The sequence below is a fragment of the Dysidea avara genome, chromosome 8 (assembly GCF_963678975.1).
Source record: "Dysidea avara chromosome 8, odDysAvar1.4, whole genome shotgun sequence".
Classification (NCBI taxonomy): Eukaryota; Metazoa; Porifera; class Demospongiae; order Dictyoceratida; family Dysideidae; genus Dysidea; species Dysidea avara.
Window position 1 is genome coordinate 15196935 of NC_089279.1, and position 19490 is coordinate 15216424.

General features: G+C 39.2%; 1 protein-coding gene across 1 annotated transcript in view; it reads right to left on the reverse strand.

Moving 5' to 3' along the window:
- Positions 1–233: 233 nt before the first annotated feature.
- The window catches only part of LOC136264791 (uncharacterized), a 238027-nt gene continuing 218770 nt past the window's right edge, over positions 234–19490 (reverse strand). Inside the window, exons 12-13 of the mRNA XM_066059560.1 lie at positions 2788–2879; positions 234–623 (exon numbers count right to left, since the gene is read on the reverse strand). Coding sequence (XP_065915632.1) covers positions 234–623; positions 2788–2879 — 482 coding nt within the window. The remainder of the gene's footprint in view (positions 624–2787; positions 2880–19490) is intronic.

Sequence of the window (19490 nt, forward strand, 5' to 3'; positions counted from 1 at the left end):
TCAAATATCTCTTTGCAGCTGCAACAACAGCTGGAACTTTGCATACAAACAGAAAGAATTTTCCCTTGTGTTTCAAACAAAAATTATTTGGAAATGTGCCAAGAGGAACTGCCTCTTTTGTTTACAATGGTAACCTAACTGTCGTAAAGTGGAGTGATAACCGTGATGTACATTCCATTTCTACTTTGTACAACAATCAAATGACGAGGGTCAAGCATCAAGTGGATGGAGAATCAGTTGAAGTACCGTGTCCAGAAATAATAGACGACTACAATGCTTTCATGGGAGGAGTTGACTTGGGGGATCAAGCCCTGTGTTACTAATCGCCGGGGAGGAAAACGATGAAATGGTGGTGCAGGTTGTTTTAGAGGCTGCATAATATGGTGATAACCAATGCACATGTCATATACAAAATTAACAATGCTACATCTTTGCAAAAGTACAGACAAATTGACAGTTTCATTTATCACTTGCTGAAAATCTAGTAGCTGGATTACTACAATGTCGACGTGGGCCAGGTTGTCCTGTTTCTGTGGATTTAGCACGGTTGAGTGGGAAGCATTTTCTGTACCGAAGTGGAGTGAAGAAGCATTGCCATGTTTGTGCCTACAAGAAAACAGCCCCTAGAAGTAAAAAATACAAAGACAAAAATAATACAACATGGTGCCCTCGTCGTGAAGCACACTTGGGTGTTGGTAAATGTTTTGAGCTTTATATCACACCAGGACAGATTTCAGGCACTAAGTATAATATAGTAAGGACAGTGGTTACATTTTCTGGCAAAGGTGATCGGCATTATTTCATGTAGCTTTTGATGATCATTTATACATTTTGTGTAGTACTACTGTATTACCAGTCTATAACCTCAGTTATGTTCTTGTACTGTTTATTCCATAGTGTTGTACTATTCACATGCTGTCCTTCATTCAATAATAAAAACTTTTTAAAAAGTGCTTATCCTGCAAAACAGGTACTTCTATGATTAGAATACCACTGAACCACCTGATCACATGATCCTACCATTACCATCACGTGCTAGATCCAAAATGGCTGTCATGTTTGTGTCAGGTTCTTGTTTCTATATGAGAAAGCAAGTAAGTTATAAGTGTACTACGAAATAGGGTTGTCAACAATTATAATTAAGTGTACTTAAACTAGTATAAGGCCCAAATAATAGGAAATTTAATGGCGATCATTTTGATATCCAGGTTTTGCTTCTATCTTTAAGTATTGAGCACATATGATCGTTTTAACGGTACCATGTGCATTTTGAGCTATTTTTCGTCCCCGTAATTCGGCTGCGAAAGGGTTAATTAATTAAAGTAGCTGAACTCTCTATGTACAGGGTGAAGTGTTGTAGCTGAATTCTTTACAGCTATAACCCTTCACCCTGTACAATCAATCAAACAATTAATTTATAAGGTGACTTGTCTATAGCTGATAGGCTAAAAATCAATCAATCAATTAATTTATAAGGTGACTTGTCTATAGCTGATAGGGTGAATTGCTTGTAGCTGAACTTTCTACAGGGTGATTTGATATAGCTGAACTCTTCACAAAGAGACTTGTTTATATCTACAAGGTGACTTCTAATGTAGCTGAACTCTCTACAGGGTGGCTTGTTTGTAGCTGAAGTCTCTACATGGTAGCTGAGCTCTCTACACAGGGTGACTTTTTTAGCTCAACTTTGTACAGGGTGGCTTACAACAGAGTAAAATTCTCTACACGGTGACTTAATGTAGTTGAACACTTTACTAAGAGTTGTTTATTTCTTAACTGACTGCTCTAGTAGGGTGACTGCACTTATTAGAGTATCTTGATCTTGCACTTGCTACACATACTATAATTGGTTATCTTATTGTAACTCAATTTAATTCTTCTAAACTACAGAAGTGTCTTTCTAAGATGATTAATACATCTGAACACCGATTTTCAACTAATTCCCCTGAGCAGTTTGTCCAGTAGGCATGGCAAGTAATTGTTTTTTATTGGCAAATCTCTATCATGTAACTGTTACACACTGTTGATTTTAGCACTGTAGCTATGTATCCTATGGTCTTTTGCTTGAATTCTTTCAAACTGCAAAAGTTAGAGGTTCAATAATTAGCCTATCCACATAATGATTTTCAGCTCCTCTCCATCAGTGGTTTTCCCTGTAGGGGTGACAACATATTTATTGTTTAATTTTTCACAAACAATTGCTTAACTTCTTGATTGGTAATCATATTCTAGCCAATCTGCCCTTTAAATCCCTTTCGATGTGCCAAATTTCAAGGTAATTGGAAACACACTTGCTTTTTATGGCATCTTTTGTAAGTGTGCAAAATAGTAGAAATTAAGCCAATTTGTGAAGTCTCATATCTTGGGAATGCTTGAGCAATTTTGCTCAAATTTAGTTTGTTAATTTTTAACTATTGACAGTGGAGGGAATTTTCACAGCAAAAGTCCTCTCATTTCATAAAGGCAATATGGAGCGACAAATACACGAAAATCATGTTTTCTTTCTGTCAATATACTTAAGGTGTGGTGTGTCAGCTTCTTGGGCCACATGACACACTACCGTGTGTCTTGATATTAGAGCTTCTTAGTGGTGATATGCTATACATTTTCATGCATAGCATTAGCAATACATTAATACCTTATACATTTGGCCACTTCTGGCCAATGTGTTTGCTTGGTGCAGATGTATACAATCATTCATAGCAAAAGTGGGTTTTATTAAATTAGTTCAGGACATTATGGAATTCATATCAATTATACAACAATACATTCAACACATGCACATACCCTCTCATTGAACAATTCAGATTCCCATGTGCCCACTAAATCAGTTTCATCTATAGTTTCTAAGCGTATACCAAAGAAGATCTTCAAAGTAACTATAAATAGAAATAAACATGTGTTTACACACATCACTAATAACTGCTGAATAGTATTTACCCTAGTAAATTAATATGCAAGTACAATAGTGGACAAAAAAGTTCCCATTATGTTCTGCTTCCGTTGCATGAAAACAAAACATTTTTTCAACATAAACATTGATATTCCATTTTTTAAAAATGCTGTTAAAGTGATTACAAGTATGAGACATAACTATTACAGTTTTTGAGAGACAGCAGCCCAAATTGAGACACTGATATAGTTAGCTCCATCATGAGCTGTGTTTCTCATCTGGATAAAGCCCCCAGGGTATGAACTTTGCAATGAATTTAAATAAAGCACCTGTTAAACTAACACAGAAGCTACGAACAATGTTTAGAAAAGTTGCATGGTAATCAATTACTATGATAATTATTATTCAGGCATGTGATAGCCACAATACAAAAGAATAATGCTATTGTAAAGAGCAATGTTTCTAACCAATGCATGTTCATTTTATCTACGCCACAGCTTACTTTAGCAACAGCAGAGGGGAGGTGGACATCTGACTACATGGATTAATGCTATGGAGATGGTAAAGCCTTTATGCATAGCTAGCTAAACTATCTACAGTCTACTGGACAGTGCAGAAATAATCATGAACCACTAACCATAATAGAGATTTCCTATGTTTTTTGCCAATATCCTAATAGAACACACATCACCTTAGTGAAACTCCCAACCAGGAAGAAGTTTAGGTTCACTGAAAAAATGTGAAGTCAAAAGGAATGGTAAAAGTACCTTTTTATTAAATTTCTAAAAATATGCCATTTTGTTTATCTTATTAATTTTTTTCCACAGGGATAGAGCCAAATGTCAGTACTTTTTGTGGATAAAAACTAATAACTTTCCTTCCTATGTCTTTCTTCACGTCCATGACATATTTTTAAACGTATATTACAATGATAACACCCATTCTCAAGCATATTTGCTTCTTGTAGGTTCATTTTGCCATTGATCTTCTGACTTAGTTTTTGCAAGGGTAATCAATGTGTTAATTGTGCTAATAACTATCCAATCTATTCATGTTAACAAATTCATTTGGAAACTTTATATCATAGCTTTTATTTAACCACAGTATAAAGTTCATACCAGAGCAACAATGTTGTTGTGTACCACTGCATACTTGACTTATTGTGATCACATAGCGGCACAAATCAGAAGCCATACTATTGTTGACCACAGCATGCTATACACTACCTATAGTTGGATATGTCAAAGCTGTATTGTACAAAGTACATGCAATAGTAAGGAAACAATACATTGGTGTTTGCTAACTCTGACAATATTAGCTGACTACGTAACAGCTACTGTACATGATGACTAACTTGAAATACATCAGCAAAATGCCACAATCAAATATATGAAGAAATATTTCAAAAGCAAGTTTACAAAAGAGTCATTGTGCATTTATTATTTATTTATTTATTAAGGCTTTACAGTAGGGCTGGGCGGTATTGAAATCAAGACACACGGTAGTGTGTCGTGCGGCCCAAGAAGACGGCGTTCCACCCGTGAGTATATTAAGAGGAAGAAAGAAAACGCAATTTTCACATCTATGTAGCTCTGTGATCCCTTATCCGATTGGAACCAAATTTGCTAGAGAGGTGCCGGCCAGTAAGGGGAGTCTACACACCAAACTTGAAGAAAATCACTCCAGCCATTTCCGAGATACAAGCGAACAAAATTTCGTTTTAATTTCTTCGTTTTCTTCTTCTTCTGCTTCTTCTTCATTTCGCACACTTCGCAAAATCCGCCATAAAACACGAATGCGAGCTCGGATCAGGCTGAAATTTGGCACGCTTAAAGGGCTCATTAAGGCGGATCTGTGTACCAACTTTGGTAGGAATCCGATGAACATTCACGGAGTTATGACCGATTATTTGCGTAAAATAAGGTCGAATGTCTGTCACGCCTACAGGGTAAACTCCTTTGAGGAATCAGTTGAAAATTGCTATGTAGATGGAGCAACCATCGTAAGAGTGCCTTTTTGTGGTTTGAAAGGAATCAAGATAAAGACCACGGAGATATGACACAAAACCCAACCTGTGTCAAAATTACGCGATTGATTTTTACGAATAAAAAACTATTAGTTTTCGTGTCTATCAGGCAAACCGCTTAGAGCAATGAGCTGAAAGTCAGTATGTAGCTGGAATAATCATCATAGAAAGTCCTTGCAGTAGTACAGAAGAATTGGATTACAAACCACTGAGTTATGATTCGAAAGGCAACTACGTGTAGCAAATGCGAGATCGAGATACTCTAATAGAACAGTCACACTAATAAAGCATTCAGCTGCATTTATAATTTACTCAATTATATTACATTACAAATTATTCTGTAGGGAATTCAGTTACAAACAAGTCACCCTGTAGTCAGATCAGCCAGAAGAAGGTACCTAATAGAGAGTTCAGCTACAAAGAAACCATCATGTAGAGAGTTCAGCTCAAACAAATTGCCCTGTAGAGAGATAAGCTAGAAGAAGTTACTTTGTAGAGAGTTCAGTTACAAAGAAGCAATCATGCAAAGTGTTCAGCTACAAACAAATCACCCAGTAGAAAGTTCCGCTATGAACAGATCACACTGTAGAGAGTTCAGTTAGAAACAGGTCACGTTGTAGAGAGATCAGCTAGAAGAAATAACCTTGTAGAGAGTTCAGCTACAAAGAAACCACCATGTAAGAGAGTTCAGCTGCAAACAAATCACCTGTAGAGAGTTCAGCAGGAACAAGTCACCCTGTACAGAGACCAGCTAGAAACAAGTCACCCTGTAGAGAATTCAGCTACAAACAAATCATCCTGTAGAAAGATAAGGTAGAAGAAGTTACCTTGTAGAGAGTTCAGCTGCAAACAAATCCCCTGTAGAGAGTTCAGCAAGAAACAAGTCACCCTGTAGAGAGATCAGCTAGAAACAAGTCACCCTGTAGAGAGTTCAGCTAGAAGAAGTCACATTGTAGAGAGTTCAGCTACAAAGAAACTACCATGTAGAGAGTTCAGCTGCAAACAAATCACCCTGTAGAGAACTCAGCTACAAACAAATCGCCCTGTAGAAAGATCAGCTAGAAGAAGTTACCTTGTAGGGAGTTCAGCTACGAACAGATCACCCTGTAGAGAGTTCAGCTACAAACAAATCACACTGTAGAGAGTTCATTTACAAAGAAACCACAATGTAGAGAGTTCAGCTGCAAAAAAATCAATCACTCTGTAGAGAGTTCAGCTAGAAAAAGTCACCTTGTAGAGAGTTCAGCTGCAAATAAATCACCCTGTAGAGAATTCAGCTACAAACAAATCACCCTGTAGAAAGATCAGCTAGAAGAAGTTACCTTGTAGAGAGTTCAGCTACAAAGAAACCACCATGTAGAGAGTTCACCTGCAAACAAATCACCTGTAGAGAGTTCAGCTAGAAACAAGTCACCCTGTAGAGAGATCAGCTAGAAACAAGTCACCCTGTAGAGAGTTCAGCTAGAAGAAGTCACATTGTAGAGAGTTCAGCTACAAAGAAACTACCATGTAGAGAGTTAAGCTGCAAACAAACACCCTGTAGAGAACTCAGCTACAAACAAATCGCCCTGTAGATAGATCAGCTAGAAGAAGTTACCTTGTAGGGAGTTCAGCTACAAACAAATCACCCTGTAGAGAGTTCAGCTACAATGAAATCATCATGTAGAGAGTTCAGCTGTAAACAAATCATCATGTAGAGAGTTCAGCTATGAAAAGATCACCCTGTAGAGAGTTCAGCTAGAATAAGTCACCTTTAAGAGAGTTCAGCTACAAAGCTACCACCATGTAGAGAGTTCAGCTGCAAAAAAAATCAATCACTCTGTAGAGAGTTCAGCTAGAAGAAGTCACCTTGTAGAGAGTTCAGCTGCAAATAAATCACCCTGTAGAGAATTCAGCTACAAACAAATCACCCTGCAGAAAGATCAGCTAGAAGAAGTTACCTTGTAGAGAGTTCAGCTACAAAGAAACCAGAGTTCAGCTGCAAACAAATCACCTGTAGAGAGATCAGCGAGAAACAAGTCACCCTGTAGAGAGTTCAGCTAGAAGAAGTCACCTTGTAGAGAGTTCAGTTACAAAGAAACTCCCATGTAGAGAGTTCAGCTGCAAACAAATCACCCTGTAGAGAACTCAGCTACAAACAAATATGCCCTGTATAAAGATCAGCTAGAAGAAGTTACCTTGTAGAGAGTTCAGCTACAACAAAACCATCATGTAGAGAGTTCAGCTACAAACAAATCACCTGTACAGAGTTCAGCTAGAAACAAGTCACCCTGTAGAGAGATCAGCTAGAAGAAGTCACATTGTAGAGAATTCAGCTACAAAGAAACTACCATGTAGAGAGTTTAGCTGCAAACAAATAACCCTGTAGAAAGTTCAGCTATGAGCAGATCACCCTGCAGAGAGATCAGCTAGAAACAAGTCACCCAGTAGAGAGTTCAGCTAGAAGAAATTACCTTGTAGAGAGTTCAGCTACAAAGAAACCACCATGTAGAGAGTTCAGCTGCAAACAAATCACCCAGTAGAAAGTTCAGCTATGAACAGATCACCCTGTTGAGAGTTCAGTTAGAAAGAAGTCATCCTGTAGAGAGATCACCTAGAAGTATCACCTTGTAGAGAGTTCAGCTACAAACAAATCACCTGTAGAGAGTTCAGCTACAAACAAATCACCCTGTAGAGAGATCAGCTAGAAGAAGTCACATTGTAGACAGTTCAGCTACAAAGAAACTACCACGTAGAGAATTCAGCTGCAAACAAACATCCTGTAGAGAACTCAGTTACAAACAAATCACCCTGTAGAAAGATCAGCTAGAAGAAGTTACCATGTAGGGATTTCAGCTACAAACAAATCACCCTGTAGAGAGTTCAGCTACAAAGAAATCATCATGTAGAGAGTTCAGCTGCAAACAAATCATCCGGTAGAGAGTTCAACTATGAAAAGATCACCCTGTAGAGAGTTCAGCTAGAAGAAGTCACTTTTTAGAGAGTTCAGCTACAAAGCAACCACCATGTAGAGAGTTCAGCTGCAAACACATCACCCTGTAGAGAATTCAGCTACAAACAAATGTGACTGGATTTTGGAAAAACGATCCAAATCGCACATTGGAAGTTCCGAGATAAACGGTTTTAAAGAATTGAAGCCAGCATAACTCTCCAAGGATAGCAAGCACGCGTATGAAATTTACACAAAAGATGCATCAATCTGTTACCTTTCAAGCCACTTCCAGTACTTGTAGCTGCTTGTACAGTTTCCCGCCAAATAAGATAGAAAATCTGAGCAGTTGGACGAGCAAAGTAGTATCACGAGTGCTCACAAAGGGGTGGAGGCTGGGGGGTGGCGGGGAGGGCAAAAGTTAGACCTCAAAATGGAGGCAGACCACGATTGGAGTCCAGACACGAGATTACAGGGCTGTGCTGGCTCCTTAGTGGCTGATATGTAGCAAAATCAACAGAGAACACATCTGGCCAACATTATAAGGCTGTCCACCAGTAAACCACTGACTCTTGCCAAGCCAGGTCCTTCACAAGGCCTGAAACCGCCATTTGAGCACTCCACACCACCCAGAAAAGACGTGTGTAAAAACCAGCCTCGTGTAGTTTGAGTAGTGCTGAGGGTCACAACTTGTAGTACGATGGTGTAGCTATCCACTGGTGGTGTTAGTTTGATTTTGCCTGATGTGCGATTTGGATCGGTTCTGTAAAATCTGGTCACAAATCGCCCTGTAGAGAGACCAGCTAGAAACAAGTCACCCTGTAGACAGATCAGCTAGAAGAAGTTACCTTGTAGAGAGTTCATCAGCTGTAAACAAATCACCCTGTAGAGAATTCAACTACAAACAGATAACCCTGCAGAGAGTTCAGCTAGAGTCAAATCACCCTGTAGAGAGAATCCTGTAAAGAGTTCATCTACATACAAGCAGATCACCCTGTAGAGAGTTCAGCTACATTTCAAGTCACCCAGTAGAGAGACCAGCTGCAAATTATCCTGTGGGGATTAATTGACATGTAATAAATATATGCTCTCTTTTTATATTATGAACTCTTGATATATGCATTACATATATAATTTGTACATTTACTGATAAAATCAGAATGAGTTAAAGTATTTATAAAATCTGCTTCATCTTTTTCTTTTTCCTGTGGTAAAGAAAAATATATAGGTTAAAAAGCCCCAAAGCTGGCCATAGGCCGGCTTTGGGGTATACAAATACAAAAAGAAGTGAAATCTAATCAAAAACAGCCAAGCTGTAAAAAAAGGAGTGTGGCCCTTGAAAAGGCTATGGTGAAAAAAGATGTGAAATCCAAGGTGGCGGCCAAGAAATGGCTGTGATGGTAGGTTAATGGTAAAAATTTTAATAACGACAATTCAGGTGAATTTTGTGCCAATTTACGCGGCACCAAATTCACTTGAATTGTCGTTATTAAAATTTTTACCATTAACCTACCATCACAGCCATTTCTTGGCCGCCACCTTGGATTTCACATCTTTTTTCACCATAGCTTTTTCAAGGGCCGCACTCCTTTTTTTATAGCTTGGCTGTTTTTGATTAGATTTTACTGTCACGATATATCACGGGGAAAATTGTTGTGGAGTAAATTGACTTTTAACTGTTGAATTGACTAATTATTGTGTAATTAGACTACAGCTAATTATTATGTTGTTTATTGTTCTTATTCTGGAACTATCTCCAACTTCTAGAATTGTAGTCTATAAAAGAGCATATTGTTGTACAATTTGTCAGTCCGCTTGAAATCAGTCATTAAAGTTGCTCTGTGAAAACCTTTCTATTACAACAGGTTATGGGCCCAGAGCGTCTTGCTGCGTTTATTGGCTTTGAAGACTGACGCCTCGACTGGAAGAGGAAGGCAAGGCTTCAAGCAATTCGTCTGGAGCAGATGAGAGAGAGACGCGCTACCCTCGTGACCTTTGACCTTGGCTCTGGCTTACAGCGCTTGGGACTGGCAGAACGATGGCTGAAGTCGACAGGTGGTCGATAGACAAGCTGGATTCGTCGAACTGGCCGACGTGGAAATTCCAGATAAAGCATCTTCTGCTGGCGAGAGGGCTGTGGGGGCTGGTCAACGGAACGGAGGCTCTACAGGATGAAGCAAACGCCCAGCAGCAAGCGGACTACAACAAGAGATCCCAGAAAGCTTTCTCAACAATTGTAATGGCGATAGGCTCGTCGCAACTCTACCTAGTAACTTCGTGCGAAGGTCCAGTAGCAGCATGGACGGCCCTACGGAACCATTTCGAGCGTGAGACGCTCGTGAACAAGTTAATGCTGAAGAAGCAGTACTTTCGCATGGAGATGGAGGAAGGAACTTCTGTTGAGGAACACATCAAGAGAATGAAGGAGTTGACGGACAGACTAGCAACTATCAATGCTCCAATAGCAGAGGAAGACCAGATAGTGACGTTCCTAGGGAGCCTACCTGCTACTTATTCCACCCTGGTGACAGCTCTGGAGGCCAGAGACACAGTTACCCTTGGCTATGCTCAGCAGGCTCTAATCAGAGAGGAGCAAAGGCTGAAGGGACTGACAGGTGGAAGTGTAGCTACAGGAGGTAGCACAGGGCGAGCACTACTTGGAAAACAGTCTGATAAGGGCAGAAAACATAGCCAGAAGAAGGTATGTTTTTGTGTGGAGAAACTGGTCACTTCTGTAGGGATTGTCCGAGAAATCAGCAGAGTTCCAGGCCTAAGCACAAGGCAAAGCCTGTTAGTACTGAGTCTGTGGGATCTCACTCCGATTGTGACACTGATGATGGAGCATTTGGAGCGTCATCTAGTTCATGTGAACCTGGGAGGTGGATAGTTGACTCTGGAGCATCAAGCCATATGACACCAGTAAAAGAGGCACTGGTTGATTATGTAGAGTTTGACAAGCCCCAAATAATTTGTCTAGGGGATGGCCGAACTGTAGAGGCCTTTGGAAGAGGAAACGTCCACCTCTCTATGGTTTTTAGCTCATGTAGTCCTAAGAGGATTACTATGTATGATGCTCTGTATGTACCTAATTTGAAATGTAATTTGTTCTCGGTTAGAGCAGCTGCCACAAAGGGAAACGTTGTCAAATTTGGAGAAGCCAAGTGCTGGATTCATGGGAAGAGTGGCAAGCTGTTAGGAATGGGAACAGTTGCTAGCAAATTGTACTATCTAGACTGCCACACTGTTGCTCAGGACCATGTGACTGTAGTATCAAGACCTCAATCTGGAAACACTGCTGACCTTTGGCACCAGCGTTTGGGTCACTTGAATGGAGGTCAACTGAAAGAGATGCTTACCCATAACATGGTGATGGGAATGAAGATTCCCAAGGCTGAAGATCTTTCTTTTTGTGAAAAGTGTGTGGAAGGGAAGATGGCTAAGATACCTTTTAAGTCAGTGGGAGAGATTCGCTCGGTAAGAAAGTTACAGTGTGTGCATAGTGATGTATGTGGGCCTATGCCTACTGTATCAATTGGAGGTAGAAGGTACTTTGTTACCTTCATTGACGATTACACAAGATGTTGTAGGGTTTATTTTATGAAGAATAAATCAGAGGTGTTTGACAAGTTCAAGGAGTTTGAGCTCTGTACTACTAATGAGTGTGGTAACTTAATTGGAACCTTGCGTTCAGATAATGGTGGAGAGTACCTCTCAAAGGAGTTTGAAGAATACCTACGAGCTAAAGGAATACACCACGAGCTTTCAGCTCCATATTCACCTGCTCAAAATGGTGTTGCTGAGAGGCTGAACCGCACCCTGATGGAGTCTGCACGTACTATGATGGCTCAAGCAGGACTTTCAGAGAAATACTGGGCGGAAGCTGTGGCTACTGCAGCCTACCTGAGAAACAGAAGAGCTACCAGATCTCTGAAGAAGATGACACCCTACGAAAGATGGTACGGTCGTAAGCCAAATCTTGCACATCTTAGAGTGTTTGGTTGTGTGGCTTACGCGTATGTTCCTGACAGTAACAGAAATGGAAAGCTGAGCAAGAAGGCTGAAAGGTTACGTTTTGTTGGATACAGTCTTCAAACAAAGGGATACCGCTTGATTGATGAAAGCACATCGAAAGTCATCATACGTCGAGATGTCATATTCAATGAGGCTGATTTCCAAAATGACCGAGGTATCAACAAGAATTTGGATTGTTTCAATGATGATGTGATTCCTGAGGGAGAGGAGTCAGTTGTACAACAACCCAATGACCAAGATCAAGGTCATCATCGGTATCCTGCAAGACAGAGACGTCCACCAGTAAGGTATGGCATTGATGAGTACACACACGTGGCATTGCTAGGTGGAAGCCAAACAGAAGTTCCTCAGAGTATTGAAGAAGCTCTACAGAGTAGTCTTTCTAAGAAGAGGCAAGAGGCAGCAGATTCAGAGTTCCGGTCACTGACAGAAAACAACACATGGGAACTAGTAGAGCTGTCCAGTGGAAGAAAGCCAGTTGCATGTAAATGGATCTTTAAGACTAAGTGTGGTAGTAATGAAACAGTAGAGTATGATGAGGAGAAGACTAGCATGTGGATGCACCAAAGGCTGTACATCCTAACACTTCTGGATAAGTATGGGCTAAGTGAAGCCAAACCATTCACAACACCAGCTGATATCAGTGTTAAATTAGTTAAGGATGATGGAGTCAGTAAGTCTGTTGACCAAGTAATTTATCAGTCCATGGTGGGCAGTCTGCTATATGCAGCCACTGCAACAAGACCTAACATTGCCCAAGCAGTGGGAGCTATGTCAAAATTTAACTCATGTTCCACTGAAGCTCACCTTACTGCAGTTAAGCGAAGAACTATGCATACTGATGTTCAGTTTCACTTTGTGAAAGAAGCTCCAAGTAATGGATGTACTGAATTGATTTATTGTCCAAAAGAACAAATGGTGGTAGATGTGTTAAAACCTCTCTCATGTGACAGATTCGAACATTTTCAGCTGGAGATGGGACTGAATACCTTACCCAGTGTCAAGTCAATTTAAGTGGGAGTGTTGTGGAGTAAATTGACTTTTAACTGTTGAATTGACTAATTATTGTGTAATTAGACTACAGCTAATTATTATGTTGTTTATTGTTCTTATTCTGGAACTATCTCCAGACTTCTAGAATTGTAGTCTATAAAAGAGCATATTGTTGTACAATTTGTCAGTCCGCTTGAAATCAGTCATTAAAGTTGCTCTGTGAAAACCTTTCTATTACAACAAAATATCACGATATTACTAATTATCACGATATTTTTCATATTTTGACAAATGCTCTACTATGAAATTACACCTACCTACACATGTGATATAACCTGCAGCAACATGAATGGATGCACAAAAATACATGTACATGGCATTAACCATTAATACATGGTGATAGGGACCCGCCGATTATGCTGGCCTAATAATGAGCATAATAGGTACCTGAAAGCATTGAGCATAATGCTAGCATAATAGGCAGAACACTTGTGCATTACCATAAATTCTTGCTTATCAAAATGCATATCACAGAAAAAATCGATATACTCTAATAGAACAGTCAGAGAACAATCAGACAGCTGACTGTTCTATTAGAGTATATCTATCTTTTCTGTGACATGCATTTTGACAAGCAAGGTTTTAGGGTCTGTGCTTCAGCAACTTACTGTTTTCAGAAAACATGGGAACTGAGTTATAAATATTGAGCATAATTTGAGCATAATAGGTAACTATTGAGCATTAATTTGAGCATAATAGGCAAAATTTTGAGCAGTACAGCATAGCTGCATAATAGGTAAAATAATGAGCATAATCGGCGGGTCCCTACATGGTGATATAGACATTAGCTAGACCTACAATTAAGCATGGAGAGGATGTGTTTTACACACCCAAGTGCATGGCATAAATTCAAGAGTTCTACAGATTCCCATGCATGACTAAAAGACTGCTAACTATAGCAAGAAAAGCTCATTCACCCATGCACATTTTAGTAGCTACAATGCCACAATGTGCAGAAACATTCTTTCCTCAATAAAAATCCAAAATAACAAAGTCCCTTCAGTAGCTATTTTCATATTCGCATGGATGCACTATAGAGTTACTTGACTGCTCTATTAGAGTATATAGGTGACTGCTCTATTAGAGTATCTCGATCTTTCCTGGAGCTAAACAGCAGCACTATGTTTACAGTAGTTAGCTAATACGAATATTATTGGAGAACACCGTGGTAATCACGATATCACGATAATATCGTTTCCAAGAATTTTTGACGATACTGGTATCGTTACATCAGAATATCGCGGTTTTACGATATAACCGAGATACCGTCCACCTCTACTTTACAGCACAAGTGCTGAAGGTCTGTAGTAGGACACCTGGTCCTACAACCTGTTTAAAGTTGTTACAGATTTAACATCATTAAAAACAATTTAAAAACTTACAAATTATATAGAATTTTTAAAAGTTTTACAACCAAACTTTGGTCTGCCTGCCTTTGAATCTGCCAGCCTGGCCGGGACATTGGAAACAGTGGAAATTGAAAACTGAAACTGAAACTGAAAAACTTTAACTGAAACCGAAAAACTAAAATTGGTCAAAACTTCATATTAACAGGTACCTCTTAACAAAGACCACCTCTGCAATAAGACCACCCGTATAATAAGACCGCCTCTAATAAGACCACCTCATTATAGTAGTTATGTCAAGTAAGGTCCAACAAAAAGGCTATAAGGTGTACTCATAATGTAATAAAGTATCAATCAATCAGACAGTACTTAAAAAGTTAAAATGACAGCTGCAGAGTTGTACATAAGGATACACTGTCTTACCATGCCAAGACAAGTCCATGGTCATGTCACAATGAAAAAGGGGTAATTGCATGCATAATTTACTCTGCTGACACTGGATTTGATAATAGATTTCTCATGAATTGTGCATGATTTAAGAGTTGCATAGTTAAATTAATGATCTTGGACTTTGTGTCTTGGTAATAGTTAGACACTCGTGATAGGCGTCTTCGTCTACGAGTGCCTAACAATTATCAAGACACAAAGTCCAAGATCATTAATATTGATTTTGTAACTATGCAACTCCTAAATCATGCACAATTCAAGAGAAATCCATTATCAAATCCAGTATCAGTGGAGTAAATTATGCATGCAATTGCTCCATTTTCATTTGTGACGTGACCATGGACTTTAGGTCTTGGCACGGTAAGATAGTATATCCAACCCTGCAGCTGTTATTTTAACTTTTAAGTACTGTCTGATTGATCGATACTTTATTACATTATGAGTACACCTTAGCCGAACCTACTTGACATAACTACTATAATGAGGTGGTCTTACTTTTAGAGGCGGTCTTATTATACGGGTGGTCTTATTACAGAGGTGGTCTTCGTTAAGAGGTACCTGTTAATATGAAGTTTTGAACAATTTTAGTTTTTCAGTTTCAGTTTTCATTTTCCACTGTTTCCAATGTCCCAGCCTGGCAGTAGTTGCAAGCGTAGATGCTAAACTAAAAAAGCAAAACTATGAAGTACACAACTATAATAGCTCACTTGTGGCATATGCCCTTTTGGGTTCTGGCAAGTATTTGCCTTCTATGCTTTGCCTGCACTGTCTATACTCCTCTTTTCTTAGTCATCAACTTTATGCAAGTGAGACATGAATTTTCAACATTGGCACAATATTTAGGGGCACACTTATAATGCTTGAAGCACCTATGGTACTGTAAGAAGCAATGATTTATTCACTACAGAAAACTAAATATGGCAGCCATGCCACTTAATGCTGTAGTTTTATATATAGTGCTTGGTTTCATTACAGTACAGTGACCACACCCATTAATAATCTTGCTGACTTACATAACAACTGGTTTTGCTGCGGAAAGCAAGGCACTGTGACCAGGAACTTTTATGTACATGTAGTATATCTCTACCAAAAGCCCATTCGAGATCAGCAGTGCAATTGCGATACAGTAGGACCTCTATTATCTGAATCTCAATTATCCGAACCCTCGTTGCCAATTGTGAACAGAGTTGGGGTCGCTACTCAAAAATGTGACTCGCTACATATTACTAGTTATTTCTATACAATGCAACTCATTACGGTTACATATTACTCCCAAAAAAATAGTAACTAGTTACATATTACACGTTACTTTTACTTTTACACGTTACATTTTACACTTTACATATTTCACGTTATTACACGTTACACGTTATTACACATTACGTTACTTTATTACATTTGTTCATTACAAGCTATACATTAAGCCCAACCTTCTAAATGCATGCTCCCAGCTTACAATTATGAGTGACACAAGTGAGACACGCGTTTTTCTGGTGTAGTTCAGCCTCAAAAACATAGCATTACCTTGGTCTCAAGGGCACTCCCCATACACTATCACTCTTTGTTCTTGCCTGTACAGCCGTATTCAGTGCTGTCAGGACCCAAAACGCAGCAAATCACGTGTTGGATACAACATGCATTAAAAAGAAGTAACACGTTACAATTTCTGTATGTAATATCCATTATATATTTCTTGTTACTTTGTCATGTGATGCATTATATTACTTCGTTACAACATAAGTAATATTATTATGTAACACATTACAAATGTAACTCGTTGCCTGCCAGAACTAGTTCACTACTCATTTTTTTAGTTTGTTTCTTCTAGATTCAGTAACTCCTGTTCCAAAAATGCTTCAGCACTGATTGGAATTGCAAGTCACATGTTAATCGGCTTTGATCAGCATTAAATAGAATTGTTGTACTGTTTCAATCACTGGCACAATGATTCCTGATTATTATACATTTGTGCCCTTGTTCACTGGTGATCCGAACACAGGATAGTGCAAGTTTGTAGGCCTTGTAGTTTTCTCAAACGTTAATTATTATTCATTTATTTATTCATTATTACTTATGATGTAATTTTAACCACATTTCTTATTATCTTTAGTACTTGGTGATTGACAATCCTCTACCAACTATTTCTGACACTAATAGTCCATGTCTTTTACCATTAGCTGATGAAGCCTTATGTACTACCTTTACTGGTATACGGGTTGTTCATCATAACATTCAAGGGGTTCATTCGAAGATGGATGATTTAGCAACCTAGTTTAACTTGTGTATGGGAAAGAATGTTATTTTCTGTTTCACTGAAATTTGGACCAAACCAAATAGCCCACCGCTCCATTATCCTGGCTATCAGGTGCTATTGTCCCCCTATCATGTTCGTCCTGGGACAAAGGATTCCTTTTTACCTGGATCATGTATTTTCATTTCTAACAGTCTCTTTATGGAAAGAAATTCACGTTGTGTAGAGATTGAAGAATCTTGTAAGTTGCTCAATGTAACCTGCTGTGTGGTGACATGTAAACATTACTCACTGGCAATTGTATCAGTCTACAGATCGCCATCCATTTCTCAAACTGATTGTTTGTTGGAGCTCCGTAGTTTATTTTCCCATCTTACAGTCCTTGTAGGTTGAACTTTGATATTTTATCTAATTCAAGAGTTGTAAGTGACTATATTAATGCTTTGTCAGATTTTCATTTTATCCAACAAATTGCTGATGCTACCAGAGTTACAAATTCATCTGCGACTTTAATTGACCATGTTATTACAACACCTACCCTTACAGTGCTACAGTGTTATCAGGCTGTGGGTCTCAGTGATCATCAGTGTCAGATCTTAGAGGTGGACATACATACTGTTCGTGTTCCTTCTCATTCATTGATGATTCGTTCTTTTCGCCATTATCCCTGGAATGAAGTCCGGGATTTTCTTTGTACTGCCCCATGGAAGGTGATGGACATTTATGACAGTGTGGATGATATGTGGTCCTTTGTTAGCTCTATTCTTCAAGAATGTTTGGATACGTTTGCTCCAGTTTGTTCTGTTCAGAGTAGGAAGTCTCATCGTCCAACTCCTTGGCTAACATCATCTCTCCTATCTGCTATCAAGCTGAAGAAGCAAGCAAAGAGAAAAACTCAGCAAACTAATAGTGATGAGGATGTTCTACTTTACAAACAACTTAAGAATAATTTAAAATGTCTGGTTCGGGAGGCTAAAATCAATTATGTAAAGACTCTCATCTCACAAGCTAGACGGAATCCACAATCTGCTGGTGAGTTATGGCGTGGTGTCAATGATGTTCTTGGACGCTATCAAGTTTGTGGTTCAGAAATGGGTTTTGATCTTTCTTTAGACTCTATCAATGATTTTTTTAGAACTGTTGCAACTACTGCTGATCATCAGCCAGCTTCTGCGTTTGTTCCATTAGAGTCTGGACAGAGTGACTCCAACTTTACATTTCATGCAATTCCTTCATCTGTTGTGTTTTCAATGTTAAAAAATTTAGATGTAAAGAAGTCTGTTGGTCCAGATGGTATTTCGGCTAGGTTTCTTAAAGAAATTGCTGCGGAGATCACTAACCCATGAACCAAGTTGTTTAATAAGTCCTTGGAGACAGGCGTGTTTCCTTGTGAATGGAAGCGTTCTAATGTTACCCCTGTCTTCAAGAGTGGATCCAGGGATAACTCTGGCAATTTTCGACCAATCTCTGTAGTGCCTGTAGTAGCAAAGATCCTGGAGAAGCTTGTGGCACAGCAATTAAATGCTTATTTTGAGAGTCACCAACTACTTAGTCCCCACCAATGTGCCTATCGGCGGAAGAGGTCAACGGAGCAACTTCTTTTGGTGGCTGTAGATACTATCATTTCTGCCCTGGACAGGAAGTCTTGTGCTTGTGTGGCCTTTTTGGACCTTCGTAAGGCCTTTGACTCTCTTGACCATCGTATATTATTGCAGAGATTAAATGCACTTGGACTCTATGTAACGGAGATAAGTTGGTTTGTGAGTTATTTGTCTGATCGTCTTCAACGTGTAAAGAACTCTAACTCATATTCTAGCTGGGGACTGGTGAGAGGTGGTGTTCCTCAGGGCAGTGCCCTGGGTCCACTGTTATTTTTGGTATGCGTCAATGAAATGTCATCTCAAGTTATCCATGGTAAGCTGTTGCAATATGCCGATGACACTGCGCTGATTTGTACTGGCCCATCCCTTGAAATAGTATGTGAGTGCCTGTCTCAGGATTTGTCTCACCTTCTTTCATGGATTAAGCAGAGTAAGATGCGATTTAACACCAAGAAATCTAGTGTTATGTGGTTTCAATCTCGTGCACTGTCAAACACTTTGCCACCTGAAGTTAAGATTGATGATGTTCCCTTGTCCACAGTCGCCTCTCAAAAGTATCTGGGAATAACATTTGATAATAAACTGGATTGGTCAACTCATGTAGCTGCTATTTGTAAGACGATGTCTTTATTTATTTTGGATTAACTCCCATAGGAAGTCTTTACCAACTGAAGTCATTAAGATGTTAGTTGATTCCCTTGTGCTATCTTGCCTGATTTATGCTTTACCGGTCTGGGGTCCTTTGTTGTCTCAGTCAAACACTCATCGCTTACAACGTTTGCATAATTGGGGTGTGCGTATTACTGCTTCATTGCACAAATTTGACCATGTGTCAGAACATCGTGCCAATTTTGACTGGCTGTCAGTTTCATCTTTAATTAAGTACCGCTGCTTGTGTGCCTTACACAAGAT